General features: G+C 45.0%; 1 protein-coding gene across 2 annotated transcripts in view; it reads right to left on the bottom strand.

Annotated features, from left to right (window-relative positions):
* LOC132893010 (helicase ARIP4-like) overlaps positions 1–17,364 on the bottom strand; it is an 86,900-nt gene that overhangs the window by 54,281 nt on the left and 15,255 nt on the right. For both annotated transcript variants that reach the window (XM_060931698.1, XM_060931697.1), the window contains exon 2: positions 1,561–1,780. In XM_060931698.1, coding sequence (XP_060787681.1) covers positions 1,561–1,780 — 220 coding nt within the window. The remainder of the gene's footprint in view (positions 1–1,560; positions 1,781–17,364) is intronic.

The following is a 17,364-nucleotide window of genomic DNA, read 5'->3' as shown; positions in this document are numbered from 1 at the left end:
TGACTAAATACTTTTTTGCCCCACTGTATATCGGAGACCAAGATAAGACCAAGTATAAATGATGTTCATTCCAAGACGAGACTGAGGTCCTAAAAAAAGTCTAGTCTCAAGTACTACAACACTACTGACCAGTGGTGGGTTTGCTAAAAGCCTCTTAACACTAAGAGCATCTTAACTAGGAGAGAAAGTGTTCATTGTGCCACTCGCTCTACCATTTAGCGATGATTTTTGTGCTATGATGCTTTTGGGAAACTCAGGCCAGATTGATAGATAAATGTACAGGTAGTCGTCGACTTAGGACTGCGTTTGGTTACGACTGACCGGTCGTAAACCAATCTGGTCGTAAGTCAGCCTATGTTAAATGAACGTAAGTATATTGTGATGTGTAATGATATTGTAATCATCTTAAAGTCTTATTTTATCAACATTTTCTTATTTCATTACTTTGGCTCATTATTTGGTTTAAGTCAAACACTGCATATTCAGGGGTGAAAGTAACTTATTTCTTGCCGGTATATTATCTTGAGCCATAGTGCGCGCGCACAGCGCGCGCTGAAAAATACACCTAATTATTTATTATTGTCTACTTATCAAGCATTCACTAGGACTTCTTATCACTCAGTAGTACTAGTCTAGTACTTTTTTTAATCACACTGTCACTCTTTCATCCACCTGTATCAGTTTTTGATTATAAATAAATTGCAAACACATCATTTCAACAACACAATCGTTTTAATTACATTTTTTTTAGCTAAACAGTTGAAAACTAACTTTTCATTTTGGACATTGGACACAGAACAGTGTAACAGAACAGAAAAGTGAAAGTTACTTTGATTATCAGTTGCGCACGTTATAGCACAAGATCTGGTTAAGCCGTACGCGCGCTGTAGTTCGCTCGTTGTTTGTCCAGCGAAACACTGCACACATAATAGAAGAGGCTGGATGCAGTGTTGCCAGATTGGGTGGTTTTAAGTGCATTTTGGCGGGTTTTGAACATATTTTGGGCTGGAAACCGTCAGCAGTATCTGGCAACACTGGCTGGATGCTGGGCGCTGCCGGGAGCTGGGGCGGAAACTGTCGTACGCTCAGCTAGCTCAGCTGGGAAACACTTGCCAGTCATAACCAGACGGTCGTAAAGTCGATCGGTCGTAAGTCGCATAGGTCGTAAGTCAACGACTACCTGTACTTTAATAACCTCTGAGGGGAAATTGGGGTTATGTGACATGAAGGTTTGAAAGCAAAGGGAATGCCAGTTTTAAAGGCTGAATAGTGTTTTGTTCTTTTTTTCTTTTAAGGATTCCTTAGCACCTCTCTCAAATCCAGCCCTGATTCTAACCTATGTATCAGCCATCATCATTTGCTGTGTGCGAGTGACTCCCATTATAACATCAACAACAGGCGAACGGTGCATCAATAAAATCTGGTCTTCAAAATGTTTCTTTTAATGAAAGGGCAAAGTTAGTGGCCAGTGGGGGTCCATCTAGAACATAAGCCTAACTATCTGTCATTCAGTATTACCTATCTTTGGGGCTAGGTTTCTTTTAAATAGTGTAAACAGACCTGATGTTCCTTCGCATGTGAGCAGGTTTTGAGATTCTCTTCTTGGTGTTGTCCAGGTCAAGATCTGGACTGCGGCCCTGCAGGTGAGACAGCGTGCACGATGGCATCCGTGCTGGAGTCCCAGCTGAGGGAGAGGAAGAGAGAAGGCCACAGTGCCATCGCAAAGAATCACTGTCCTGAGATTCATTTTCAGAGCTGTAGCCTACACTTTGATCCTGGTCTGCAGAGTTAGGGAAAGAGGAAAAAGAGAGATAGGTAAATATCTCATCTCATTATCTGTAGCCGCTTTATCCTGTTCTACAGGGTCACAGGCAAGCTGGAGCCTATCCCAGCTGACTACGGGCGAAAGGCAGGGTACACCCTGGACAAGTCGCCAGGTCATCACAGGGCTGACACATAGACACAGACAACCACATTCACACCTAGTGTCAATTTAGAGTCACCAGTTAACCTAACCTGCATGTCTTTGGACTGTGGGGGAAACCGGAGCACCCGGAGGAAACCCACACGGACACGGGGAGAACATGCAAACTCCACACAGAAAGGCCCTCGCCGGCCACGGGGCTTGAACCCGGACCTTCTTGCTGTGAGGCGACAGCGCTAACCACTACACCACCGTGCCGTCCAAGAAAAAAAGTAATTGAGAAATTAAAAACCTGAATAAGGATTTAATTGCTCTAAAATGTCAAATATATAACATTATCTTACATTTTAGGCTTTATAAGCTCACTTTAAATCTGTCATGACTTTTGAAAACATTTAAAAAAAAAAAAACAACTTTTGGTGCCATGGTGGTGCAGCAAGTGTTGACCACCTCATAGCTTCAAGTGTTTCACTTCTGAGTTCGGATTACTGTCTGTATGGAGTTTCATATGTTCTCCCAGTATCCTGATGGGTTTCCTCCAAATTCTCCAGTATTCTCCCACCTCCCAAAAACTTGATAGTAGGTTGACTGACTAAGATAAACTGGCCATAGGTATGGAGGAGTGTGTGAAGTTGTGTGCATGCATGGTGCCCTGTGTCCTATGCAGGGTGTATTCCTGTCTTACACCTGGAATATAATACCTGGAATATAATCTAGATATACCACAACTGTGAAACTGACTGAGGAAGAAGGAATGAATGATGAATGGGGGGAAAAGCATCAAGCATAAACGTATTAAGTATTGTAGTTAAGGATACATATAAACTCCGTGTTGGTTTATTAATCATTTTGACTATGTTATGTAACCTCTCATACATAACCAGCACTTGAGAAAATGACCACCACACACACTCAAGCACAAGATTTACAGAGGTCAAACAGTGTACACGGAGAAAAAAAAACAAAAAAACAGTGGAACGGCATGAAATAAAATATTTGACCCATACCTGTCACCTGCTTTTCACTTCAATCCCTTGTTTCTCTGTCCTTTTTATTCTCACATCTTTCACTCCATTTGTGTTCTCGCTTTCTTTTTAATCCCTAACATGTTTTAAACATATTAAAAACTTTATTGTCTGAAGTTTAGGTTCGTGCACCACGCATACATGCATGTATACAAACAGCAGGTGTGGGAAGCAGAATTATTTATATAATGCTCGGGGGCTGATATTCTACAAGTCTGAAAACAAGTTACATAAACCGCCCCTCTGAAAGCAATCTGCCAATGTCTGCCCTACTGTCCCTGACACGACTTCCAAGTTGTCAGGGTGTGTGTGTGTGCATGCGTGTGTGCGTCAATTTCTCACTCTCACACACACACACACACACACACACACACACACACACACACACACACACACAGAGTATACTGTATACCACAACGATGGGTACAGCAGAAAAGTTCAGACTTCAGACTAAAAGATATTTATAGATTACAATGTAAGGGAGAGGAGGAGCGCTAAATAAAGCTTGGAGAAATAAGTCATTTTTACCCCTCTTATTCCATTTTAGGCATAATGCGGGATAAGATAGGTGAAGATGACCACTCTCCCTTATTCTTTGATTTGTTCAGCTCCCCTTTTGTAGTCTAATCTGCTAATATTCCTCAGGATGAACTCTGTAGAATATATGAAGACATGACACTTATGCAACTAGCTGTTCCCTATCTATCTGGCCATCTCTCGTTCTTCCATCTCATCATCTAATCAATCAGGTTTCTACCACTCAGAATTGCCTTCACCATTTGTCCATCTATCTTTTCCTTACTTATGGATGTGATCTGCTATTTTGCTCCTTCATATTTCACTTTAGAATACAAGTACTATGCTACAGAACTCATCCAAAGTGGTCAACATTCATTAAAGGGTTTTTTTTAAGTTCAGGTATTTCATACTTCATGCAGAATATCAGTTTAATAAACTATTAATTAATGCATTCATCCTATCAAATCATATAATATGTCTCATCTCATTATCTCTAGCCGCTTTATCCTTCTACAGGGTCGCAGGCAAGCTGGAGCCTATCCTAGCTGACTACGGGCGAAAGGCGGGGTACACCCTGGACAAGTCGCCAGGTCATCACAGGGCTGACACATAGACACAGACAACCATTCACACTCACATTCACACCTACGGTCAATTTAGAGTCACCAGTTAACCTAACCTGCATGTCTTTGGACTGTGGGGGAAACCGGAGCACCCGGAGGAAACCCACGCGGACACGGGGAGAACATGCAAACTCCACACAGAAAGGCCCTCGCCGGCCCCGGGGCTCGAACCCAGGACCTTCTTGCTGTGAGGCGACAGCGCTAACCACTACACCACCGTGCCGCCCATATAATATGTAATTTCTGTAAATATCTAATATTATTTCACAATAACAGCCATGAAACTATTAATCACAAGAGGAACGCACATTCATTTATTAAGTCATTTTATTTATCAGTGTCATTGAGGAGTACTTTTTATTCATGTGAAAAACTGCTGGATACCATTAAAATATCTCCTTGTTATTTACAGTAAAGGTTTATACAAAAGTTTGAAGGACACATGCACATTCACAATGACTTGTTCGGAAACACAAACATCAATGTCTGTGTGTGTCTGTGTGTGTGTGTTGTTGTTGAAATATCATGTGCTTCCTTCCAAACTTGGAAAAAAGACTGATGACCAAAGATGAAGCCACAAAAGCAAAAACACTTCCCAACAAAGTGAAAGCATACATAGTTGCGCAATGATAAAAAGCAAAAAAACTGCTTGTTTCTACTATTCTTGAAAATGAAACGTTCCATCTTTCCCTTTGCAAGCCCTGTGGATTTGTGGCAAAGGCACACAGACATAGCAACAATACTCAAACAAAAGCATGGAAACCGCCCAATGGTGATCCAAGGGAGATGAACGAGGAGGTGACGACCATGTGATGCCATGGTGACCGAGACAATGGCATAGAGAGATGTTATATAAGGGCTGATAAACAACATTTGAACTCATGAAAAAAAAATATACACACAATAAACAGGCCAACACATATGACAAGCTGCTATGATTATGTCACTATGTCAAAGAGTTTGATGGAGTCAGTGTTGCTCAGGCTTTATCTGGCACTAAATCTGATACACTATATCTTCTTCTTCTTTAGCGTTCTGCCTGATGGCAGGTCTGGCTCTGACATCCATCAGAGTTTCTAGGGAACATTACAGTATTGGTTTCCCCGTTACCTTCTACTGGATTATGATAGAGGTTTTCTCCTCTCAACCATTCACACACACATTCACACCTATGGACAATTTAGAGTAGCCAGTTAACTGAACTGCATGCCTTTGGACTGGGGGGAGGAAACTGAAGCACCCCGAGGAAACCCACGCAGACACCGGGAGAACATGTGTACTCCACATGGAAAGGCCCCCCCGTCGGTTGCTGGGCTCAAACCCAGAACCTTCTTGCTGTGAGGCGACAGTGCTAATCACCATGCCACCCACAGTATATCATCTCATCTCATCTCATTATCTCTACACTCACATTCGCACCTGCAGTCAATTTGGAGCCACCAATTAGCCTAACCTGCATGTCTTTGGACTGTGGGGGAAACCGGAGCACCCGGAGGAAACCCACACGGACACGGGGAGAACATGCAAACTCCACACAGAAAGGCCCTCGTCAGCTGCTGGGCTTGAATCCAGGACCTTCTTGCTGTGAGGCGACAGTGCTAACCACTACACCACCGTGCCACCCGTGTATGGAAATATCCATCCATCCATTATCTGTAGCCTGTCCTACAGGGTTGCAGACAAGCTGGAGCCTATCCCAGCTGACTATTTCCGCCTAAAATTATAGCCCCACCTCTCTGTCCGAGAACATTATTTGGATATTCCTTGGTACTTTATAATTCCTTACTTTGTACATTATTAAAGCAGTTTTATACTCTATAATATCCCTGAATTTTAAACATTTTGAATTTAAGAATAGTGAATTAGTATGATCTCGGTAACCAGCACTACGAATTATTCTTATAGCACTTTTTTGAAGTGTAGTTATTGCATGAAGTGAACATTTACACGTATTTCCCCACACCACTGAGCAATAATTTAAGTATGGTAAAACCAGGGAACAGTAAAAAATGCGGAGTGAATTATAGTCCAGGATGTGCTTAGCTATACTCAACACAGATATGCTTCTTGATAGTTTCATTAGTATGCATTTTATATGTGATTTCCAAGTAATTCTATCATCTATTATTACCCCAAGAAATTTATTATTAGAAACTCTTTCAATATCAACACCATCTACCTGTACATTTATTGCCTTATTTATTTTATAATTATTAAATAACATGATTTTTGTTTTAGACAGATTTATTGATAATTTATTTCGATCAAACTAACTTTTTAACCTGCACAGTTCTGAAGAGATTATGTTTTCTAAATCATGTAAATTTGTTCCAGAACAAAACATATTTGTGTCATCTGCAAATAATACCGTCTTAAATATCTTTGATACATTGCACATATCATTTTTTCAGGGCTATTCAAATGGCGGCCCGCGGGCCACATGCGGCCCAGAGGCAACCTCCGAGTAGCCCAGCCCGTGGTCCCACCAGAAAGGCAGAGTGAGAGCCGCATAGTAAAAAAACAAACAAAAAACAAAACCACATTTCGGGAGCCTTTAAAAATTCCTACAGTAGTACAGACCATGAATGCAACACTCTGCGTATCCTAGCAACACTCAACCCATAAGTCAGTGCGTTTTTGTTGACAGAAATGGTAGTAGTCGCTGGTAGAAGCAAACAACATGTCTTTCGCAAAGCAGAAACGTACAATTGAAAATAAAAACCGTCGATTTAATCCCGCCTGGACTGATAAATATCTATTTATATTACCACCAAGTTTAAATGCCAAACCGATGTGTTTAATTTGTAATGAGTGTGTCATGGTTCTAAAAGATTACAACGTGCGGAGGCACCACGTTGAGAAACACCCGACTTTCCGTGCAAACTTTCCTGAGGGATCCCAGGAGAGGGCGGCAAAAGTGCAGAGTTTGGTTGCATCGTACAACCGGAGCTGTACTACCATGGTCCGGTCATGCGCAGCCCAAGAGAGAGCTACAGCAGCTTCCCTTCGAGCCTCCTGGATCTTGGCCAAAAAGAAAAGACCATTTACAGACTCAGAAACTGTCAAAGACTGCATGCTGGCCAATAGTGGATGAAGTAATAAATGACGACAAAATTAAAACGAGTGTGACATCAGCTATTAAAAATGTACCCATGTCAGACACCTCAAACATTCAAAGGGTGGAAATTCTTGCCACAGATGTGTTTGAAACACTGTTGGAAGACCTGAGGAAAGCTAAGGTAATGTCTATAGCTGTAGATGAGTCCACAGACAAAACGGATACCGCACAGTTGTGCATATATGTCCGTTTTTTTGATGGGAATTGCTTCCGAGAGGAACTGCTTGGTCTACTGCTGCTAGAAGGGCGCACAACTGGCGAGATACTGTTTGAGCAAATTTCAGCTTTTTTCAAAGACAATGGTCTGGATATGAAGTGCGTGTGTATGCTTGTGACTGATGGGGCACCATCTATGGCAGGAAAAGTGAATGGTTTGGCAGCACGTTGGTCTGCTGTTACACCAAGGATGATATCTTTGCACTGCGTTGTGCATCAGACAGTGTTGTGCGCAAAACTAAGCGGGGAGCTTAAAACGACAATGGACAGCGTGATGGCAATAATTAATTTTATCCGCTCCACATCAAGCCTCCAACACCGCTTATTCCACATGCTGCTGTCAGAAATGTCCACTGAGCACCACGACCTGCTTCTCCACAATGACATCAGGTGGCTGTCCAGAGATAGAGCACTGGAGCGTTTCTGCAATCTCAGAGAGGAGATCACAACTTTTCTCCGCAGCAGCAAGCAGAAAAAGGCAGAAACACACTTAAATCGCATACTGGACGACAACTTCATGGCCCATGTCTGCTTTCTGAGCGACATATTCAAACACCTCAACGACCTAAATCTGGGACTACAAGGCAGAGACAAAACTGTCACTGAACTTGTGGAACAGACGCGCGCATTCCAAGTCAAACTGGACCTTTTCACGACTGACTTGACCACAGGCCAAATGCTGCATTTTCCGACACTCCGCAACTGCATCTCATCCCCAGCACAGATTGTGGATACGATGAAAGAATTTATTGCGAGGTTGAAAGAGAACTTTGTTGGTCGATTTGATGGACTTCCTCTGCCCACAGAGGTGATGGACTTTGCCAGAGACCCGTTCACTGCTGCAACAGGAGGGGACTTATCCACCAGAGCAAAGGAAGTGGTCCCTTCCATTGACGAGGGGAAATTCATTCTCGAGCTAGTTGACATTCAGTCCTCCATAACCATGGCACGGGAGCTTCACATTCACGGGCCTGCAAAGTTTTGGACTGATGTCAACGTCCATCAGTTCCCTAATGTTAGGAGAGTAGCAGTTATCATGCTCAGTATGTTTGGATCAACATACACCTGTGAATCAAGTTTTTCACACATGAACTCAATAAAAAGCAGCTCTTGCTGCTCTCTGACTGACAGCACTCTTCACCAATGCCTTCGGATTGCATTAACATCATATGAGCCAAAAGTCAATGCTCTTGTTCAGAACAAAAAATGTCACTTCTCCCACTAAGAAGGTAATCAGATTATAGATATAGATTACATATAGAAACAACAGTAATCACCAAATTAATTTAATTTGGTCATAATGCTATGGCTGATCAGTGTATGTGGGATGTGTAACAAAGCCATGCCTAATCACATGTGTTCCCTCAGTGTGCAGTAGTAGATGTTGTATTCATGTGTTATTTACTGTTAGTTACTGTTATCACTTGTTGTGGTTTATGCACTGATAGCTTTGATAGAATTGATGGTTCCTTTTAATTCTGTTACATGCACTTTGTGATGTGCCTGGGTCATATATGACCAAAATATTTATTTTGTTTAAAAATGGATACTGGTGTTATTTGTAATACTCTGCACTATTTAATTATATGTTCCTGGGTAAGATGTGAGCACATTTTTTTATTTTATTCCAAAAGGGAAACAAACGTTACTTTTAATGTGCACTAGTTTGCTTTTATGCACTTTGAGATGTTCCTCGGTCAGGTATGACCAAAATGTTTATTTTTTTATTTCAAAAGTGGAAGAAAGGGTTGCTACTGCCAAAGATTTTGCTTAAATATTACTTGGTTTTCAATACATTCATTTGTGTTATTACCTGCTGCTTACTGGCTGCCGAGAATATCTGGCCCAGCTAAATATCTTGGTTTGAAAATTTGGCGAAGGCGGCACGGTGGTGTAGTGGTTAGTGCTGTCGCCTCACAGCAAGAAGGTCCTGGGTTCGAGCCCCGGGGCCGGCGAGGGCCTTTCTGTGCGGAGTTTGCATGTTCTCCCCGTGTCCGCGTGGGTTTCCTCCGGGTGCTCCGGTTTCCCCCACAGTCCAAAGACATGCAGGTTAGGTTAACTGGTGACTCTAAATTGACCGTAGGTGTGAATGTGAGTGTGAATGGTTGTCTGTGTCTATGTGTCAGCCCTGTGATGACCTGGCGACTCGTCCAGGGTGTACCCCGCCTTTCGCCCGTAGTCAGCTGGGATGGGCTCCAGCTTGCCTGCGACCCTGTAGAAGGATAAAGCGGCTAGAGATAATTAATGAATGAATGAATGAATGAATGAATGAAAATTTGGCCCAACTAAATTTGTAATTGAATAGCCCTGATTTATATAAAGAATGAACAGTTTAGGACCCAATACTGACCTCTGGGGGACACAACAATCAATATTCAAACAAGTTGAGACAGAGTTACCCAACTTCACAAATTATGTCCTGTTGCTCAAATAACTTCTTATCCAATTTAATACAACTCCCCTTATCCCATATTGTTCCATCTTATTAATTAATATATCATGATTAATAGTATCAAAAGCTTTTTGAAGATCAATAAATATCCCAGCGACATGTTTTTTATCATCTATAGAGTTACTGATTTCTTCAATTGATTCCATTAGTTGGAGGCACGGTGGTGTAGTGGTTAGTGCTGTCACTTCACAGCAAGAAGGTCCGGGTTCGAGCCCCGTGGCCGGCGAGGGCCTTTCTGTGTGGAGTTTGCATGTTCTCCCCGTGTCTGCGTGGGTTTCCTCCGGGTGCTCCGGTTTCCCCCACAGTCCAAAGACATGCAGGTTAGGTTAACTGGTGACTCTAAATTGACCGTAGGTATGAATGTGAGTGTGAATGGTTGTCTGTGTCTATGTGTCAGCCCTGTGATGGCCTGGCGACTTGTCCAGGGTGTACCCCGCCTTTCGCCCGTAGTCAGCTGGGATAGGCTCCAGCTTGCCTGCGACCCTGTAGAACAGGATAAAGCAGCTAGAGATAATGAGATGAGATTCCATTAGTTCCATCTCTGTTGATCTATTTGCTCTAAATCCATATTGACTATCACTGAGTAGTTTGTATTTTTCAATGAATTTATCTAATCTGTTATTGAATAGTTTTTCAAGAATTTTGGAGAATGGAGGAAGTAAAGAAACAGGTCTGTAATTTGTGAAGTTGTGTTTATCCCCAGATTTATACAATGGAATTACTTTTGCTATTTTCATATTGCTTGGAAATGTACCAGTTTGAAATGACAAGTTCCAGATGTATGTTAATGGTTTAGAAATCCCCCCAATAATAGTTTTCACTAGTTTCATATCAATATCATTACAATCTGTGGATATTTTATTACTACATTTATTAACTATATCAATAATTTCCTTCTCATCTACTGGTGTAAGAAACATAGAACAAGAATTCCTCTTTATAATATTATCTATACAATCATCATTTGTTACTGGTTCAGAGATATTTTGAGCTAATCTTGGTCCAACATTAACAAAAAAATTCGCTACAATAGCTCTCTAATTCAAATTAAACTGCATTGCCCTAATAAAATTGTAAAGCAAACAAACAAGCAAATAAGTAAAATAACAAGCTACTTCTTACTTGTTGCTCAGTTTACCTGACTTTGAACAATTGAACAGATGTGGATTTTATCATGTGCCCATGATCAACATCTATCCATCCATTATCTGTGTCCGCTTATCCTGCTCTACAGGGTCGCAGGCAAGCTGGAGCCTATCCCAGCTGACTATGGGCGAGAGGCGGGGTACACCCTGGACAAGTCGCCAGGTCATCGCAGGGCTAAGGGCCTCTGCATGCTCTTGCGACAAGGCTTTCGCAGATAGCTTTTCGCAGACAGTTGTAATTTATCGTTGAGCGGGGAGTAATAGGCGTGCGCGATGTTATTCACCACCACAACGCAAGGGGGCGCGAAGTCGCTAAATCGTGAGGAGTAGTTGGTGGGTGTGGTTAGTGGAGTGTTTATCTTCCGGTTACTTATAATGACTAGAACTGGAGTCGTATAGATGTACGTACTTCCTCACTTCCTTGATCAACCGCTCTTCGTGCTGCTCCATCTTCGCTCGTGTTTTTAAAAATGGCGGTCATGAAAACAAAACAAACCGGGAAAGTAGGGAAGCGGAAGTGCGTGTACAGCGGATGTAGAGTGGATCAATCAGAGCCCTCTTGTCTGCGATGCTGTCTGCGAGGCTTCTGCGGTGGTCACAATTTTTGGGAGGTGCGCGCAGAGCGTCTGCGAAGGTGGGGGGGCTACGCAGATGCCATCTGCGACGCTGTCTGCGAGGACTGCGTTGTCAGCATAAATTGGCCTTAACACATAAACAACCATTCACACTCACATTCACACCTACGGTCAATTTAGGCCCTGTCCACACGGCAACGGATTCAGGTGAATCTGATAAAATTGTTTATCGTTTCAGCCTGGTGTCCACACGGCACCGGTGTTTTGGGTGCCCCAAAACGATATTTTTTGAGAACGGGTTCCAGAGTGGAAAAATCTGGCAACGGCGCCGTTGTGAAGTCGTCTGGATGAGTAGAACAGATTTGTTTACGATGACGTCACAACCACATGACTAGAACAAGCAGCACTCTCGCTGTTTTGTATGAACCACTGCATTGCATTCACTTTTGTATACAGCTTTTCTTTTAAATACACAAGTAACTGAACCATTTCTTGAATTTCTTTTTTTTATTGGATAAGACTGCTTTTCAAAATGTTCACACACAGTAAGAAAATTAAGTTATATAAAACTATGCACACTAATAAAACTAATTTGTACACACAGAAGGCACGATTTCCTCGCGTAGTTGCAGCCATCTTCTTCTTGTTGTTGTGTGTTTGTTCCTGTGAGTACTTCATGCTGGGTAGAAGAAGGGGTTTATGCGCATGCGTCCTACTTCTTCTATTGTTCTGGTGTCTCCGATGGGACCGTCTTACAGCGCACGTAGAGGTGTGGCATGTGTATTGCATCGTTTTCAGCAAGCGTTGCGTTGCCATATGTACCTGATATTTTACTGATCCGTTGCCCATGTGGACGCGATATTTTTTTAAATAAAATCTCGTTGCCGTTGTCGTGTGGATGTAGCCTTAGAGTCACCAATTAGCCTAACCTGCATGTCTTTGGACTGTGGGGGAAACTGGAGCACCTGGAGGAAACCCACACAGACATGGGGAGAACATGCAAACTCCACACAGAAAGGCCCTCATCGGCCACTGGGCTCGAACCCAGGACCTTCTTGCTGTGAGGTGACAGCACTAACCACTACACCACCGTGCCGCCCCCATGATCAACATGTTATTTGTAATGGACGTTTTTGTCAGTGCTAGTATATTTCCATGTTAATATTTTACTTTAAGACAACATTTGCAACTCTTCTAGCACCAGTGCTAATTGCTCAAATAACAGCCCTAGGTGACAAGTCCCATATTGACTCTACTACCACACACAAGTTCAAAATTCACACAGCTTGTTGTCTTCCTTGTAGACTCTCTTGTTTATTGTATCTGTGTTTTTGCCTTACTGTCTTTTATTAGTACTATTGGCTTTATTCCATTGCATTTTCACATGCTGCTATGGCAGGAGTTACAGCCAATGAATTTTACTCCTTATAATTGTATAAATGATCAAAACAACAATAAACTTAGTAAAACACACACAGAATCACGCTGAATTATTGACTTACACTGACTGGATTCTGATAGGTAACAATGTTAAGCTTTGTTTATTCATATGGACCACTTTTAATAACATACTATACCACTTACATGTCTTTAATAAAGAAAATGTCAATTCAGAGAGAGAGAGAGAGAGAGAGAGAGAGAGAGAGAGAGAGAGGGTTGAGTGTACTTTCAGAAGCCAGAGGGTTATGTAACCATGGTGCACTGTTTATGTAACAGCAGCCTACAGCACTTTTACTGTCACAGCCTGCTGGGGACACAGAAGACCACGTGACTGTCAGAATATTAGTTAAATAAATGTATGTAAGATACAATATTATTACTGAAGTTCCTTTTTGAAATTGAATATTCCAGTTAGTACTGTATAACATGTTCAACAGGTTCAACCTGTTAATCATGTATTGACAGGCATGCATGCACGCACGCACGCACTGTTAGGGTTTTGCTGGGATTCGAACCTGGTTCGTTGGTGTGATAATCCAGCAAACCCCCACTAGGCCACCAGGGGGATGACTCAAATGCAGAGGCGTGAGGCGGAAGTAGAAAAAGAATCAAAAGGTTTATTTAAACTATATACACTATATACAGGGCAAAACAAAAGACAAAAAAAAACCAAAGAGTATAATCCAAAAGAAAAGCAAAGTGCAAAAATACAAAAGCTAAGAAGATCAAAAAACACAGTACAAAGGAAACTGGAGATAAACATAACAGCACAAAGACTCCGTGACAAGAGGACTGAACTCAGGGGTATAAATAGACAAACTAATTAAGGACACAGGTGAAGATAATTAGGCAATTAACACAAACACAAAACACAGGAACAGTGGCGGCCTCTAGAGGCCAAAATAAACACGACATGAAAAGGAAATAACAGCGGCCTCTAGAGGCCAAAACAGTCCAAGTCCTAACAGGACCCCCTCCTCTAGGAGCGTCTCCTGACGTTCCCAGGGCGATCCGGATGGGCCGAATGGAAGTCCCGACACAGTTCTTTATCTAGGACATCCCGAGCAGGAACCCAGCAGCGCTCCTCAGGACCATAGCCCTCCCAGTCCACCAGATATTGCAAGCCGCCACGGACCCGGCGGGAGTCAAGCAGGCGATTCACAGTGAACACAGTCTGCCCCTGGAAGATGCGGGGGGGTGGGGGGTTCCTAGGGGCAGGGGCATACGTAGATGTCAGTACGGGCTGTAACAGGGAAACATGGAAAGTGGGGTTGATCCTCAGAGTCCGGGGCAACTGGAGCCGGTAGGAGACAGGGTTCACCCTGCGCACCACCTTGAAGGGGCCAATGTAGCGAGGAGCAAGCTTGCGGTTCTCCACCCGCAGTGGAAGGTCCTTAGTGGACAGCCAAACACGCTGCCCAGGGCGGAAAGCGTGTGCAGGTCTTCTATGGCGGTTGGCCTGAGTCTGGTTGGTTCTGGAGGTCTGTATGAGGGTCTTCCTGACCTTGCTCCAGGTCTTGCGACACCGTCTCACATATTGGTTGACCGAGGGCACCCCCGCGTCCTCCTCCTGGTCCGGGAACAGAGGTGGCTGGAACCCGAATTGGCACTGGAATGGCGACAGCTTGGTGGCCGATGACTGCAGGGTGTTGTGGGCGTACTCCGCCCATGGCAGCCAGGTGCTCCACGATGTCGGGTTATCCATAGCCAGGCCTCGCAGGGTGGTTTCCAGGTCCTGGTTGAGCCTCTCCGTCTGACCATTGGACTGTGGATGAAACCCAGAGGAGAGGCTGGCAGTGGCTCCGATGACCTTGCAGAACCCGTGCCACACTCGGGAGGAGAACTGGGGCCCTCGGTCTGAGACGATGTCCTGTGGAAGACCAAAGACTCGGAAGACATGATTAAACAAAAGTTTCGCAGTTTCAAGAGCAGAGGGGAGTTTGCACAGTGGTATGAAGCGGCAGGCCTTGGAGAATCTGTCAACTAAGACCAAAATGACCGTGTTACCTTGTGACTCAGGGAGACCCGTGATAAAGTCGACTGCCACGTGGGACCAGGGACGCCGGGGAATGGTCAGAGGATGCAGGAGACCCTGGGGACGCTGTCGTGGGTTCTTGGTTCTGGTGCAAACCTCACAGGACAGGACAAATGACCTTACTTCCTTCTCCATGTTAGGCCACCAGAAGCGTCTTTTCAGGAAGTCCAGGGTCCTCCGAGCTCCCGGGTGGGCGGTGAGAGGGGAAGAGTGACCCCACTGGAGAACCTTGGCCCGGGCTTGATGTGGGACGTACAAGAGGCCTGGTGGCCCCGTCCCAGGACCGGGGTCCTGGCGTTGGGCTCGTCGGACAGCCTCCTCAATACCCCAGCGGACAGGGGCCACAATCCGGGACACAGGGATAATAGGCCCGACTTCATTCTCCCTGTTAGTGGCAGAGAACAGTCTGGACAGTGCGTCAGGTTTGGTGTTCTTGGAGCCGGGGCGGTATGAGAGGGTGAAGTCAAACCGACTGAAAAACAGGGCCCACCTAGCCTGTCGAGGGTTCAGTCTCTTGGCTTGCTGGAGGTACTCCAGGTTCTTGTGGTCAGTCCAAACCAGGAATGGATGTTGTGCTCCCTCCAGCCAGTGCCTCCACTCCTCAAGGGCCAGTTTGACCGCTAGCAGTTCTCGATCCCCCACATCGTACCGGGACTCAGCAGGACTCAGGCGGTGGGAGAAGTAAGCGCAGGGGTGCAGCTTTCCTTCCGAACGTTGAGAGAGCACCGCGCCGACACCACTGTCCGAGGCGTCCACCTCCACGATGAATGGTTGGGAGGTGTCCGGGAGAACCAGAATGGGTGCCGTGCAGAAGCGGTCCTTGAGGTCTTTGAACGCCTTTTCTGCCTGAGGAGACCAGCCATAAGATCCACCTGTCCCTTTGGTGAGGTCAGACATGGGTGCTGCCACAGAACTGAAGTTCCTGATGAACTTGCGGTAGAAGTTAGCGAATCCTAAGAACCGCTGAACCTCCTTAACGGACTTGGGAGTAGGCCAATCCCGGACGGCCAGGGTCTTGGCAGGGTCCATTTGGAGTTGGCCTGTCCGTACAATAAATCCCAGAAAGGAGACCTCGGGAACATGAAATTCGCATTTCTGGGCCTTGGCGAACAGATTGTTCTGTAGCAGCCTCTGGAGAACCTGGCGGACATGGTGGCGGTGCTCCTGCACGGTCTTGGAAAAGATAAGGATGTCGTCGAGGTAGACAAAAACGTATAGGTTAATCATGTCCCTTAAGACGTCGTTGATTAGGGCCTGAAAAACAGCTGGTGCGTTGGTGAGTCCGAAGGGCATCACCTGGTATTCGTAGTGCCCAGACGGGGTGTTAAAGGCAGTCTTCCACTCGTCTCCCTGTCGGATACGGATGAGGTGGTATGCGTTCCGTAGGTCCAACTTGGTGAAGACGGTGGCGCCTTGGAGCAGGTCGAAAGCTGTGGACATCAGCGGAAGGGGATATCGGTTGCGCACAGTGATCTTATTCAGGCCCCTGTAATCAATACATGGTCGGAGCCCCCCATCCTTCTTGCCGACAAAGAAGAAGCCGGCTCCAGCAGGTGAAGTGGAGGGTCGAATAAACCCAGAGACCAGGGCATCTTTGAGGTATTCCTCCATGGCCTTGCGTTCTGGCTGAGAGAGTGAAAACAGTCTGCCACGAGGAGGGGTAGTCCCAGGGAGCAAGTCGATGGCACAGTCGTAGGCCCGGTGCGGAGGAAGAACGGCGGCCCTGCTCTTGCTGAATACCTCCTTGAGATCCCAGTACTCTGTGGGAACTTGAGATAACTCGGTGAGATCAGGGGGCTCGGCAGGAGACACAGGAGAGCTAGAGAGCAGACAAGAGGCATGGCATGCAGGGCCCCATTCCACAACCTGGCTTGTTACCCAGTCTATGCGAGGGTTGTGGCGAGTAAGCCAAGGAAGGCCTAGAATAACTGGGAACTCAGGTGAAGGAATCAGGTGCAGGGATATTTCTTCCTTGTGACCTTGAGACTGGAGGAAAACTGGAGAAGTAACTTGGGTGACTCTTCCATCACCTAACGCTTGGCCATCGAGGGCAGACACAGACAGTGGGACTTCAAGAGGTGCAGTAGGTATATTGATGCTTTGGGCGAAGTGAATATCCATAAAGTTCCCAGCCGCCCCTGAGTCTATCAAAGCTTGACAAGAGTGGACAGACTCACCCCAGGAGATGGAGACCGGGATGTAGATTCCTTGGCCAGGGAGTCCGGGAGAGAGGGTAGGCCCCGTCACAACCCTCCCTCGGCTGGACGGGGCGGTCCTTTTCCCAAGAGTTCG

This window comes from Neoarius graeffei, chromosome 10 (assembly GCF_027579695.1).
Source record: "Neoarius graeffei isolate fNeoGra1 chromosome 10, fNeoGra1.pri, whole genome shotgun sequence".
Taxonomy (NCBI): Eukaryota; Metazoa; Chordata; class Actinopteri; order Siluriformes; family Ariidae; genus Neoarius; species Neoarius graeffei.
The sequence above is the reverse complement of the archived record's forward strand: the minus strand, read 5'-3'. Positions and strand labels throughout refer to the sequence as shown.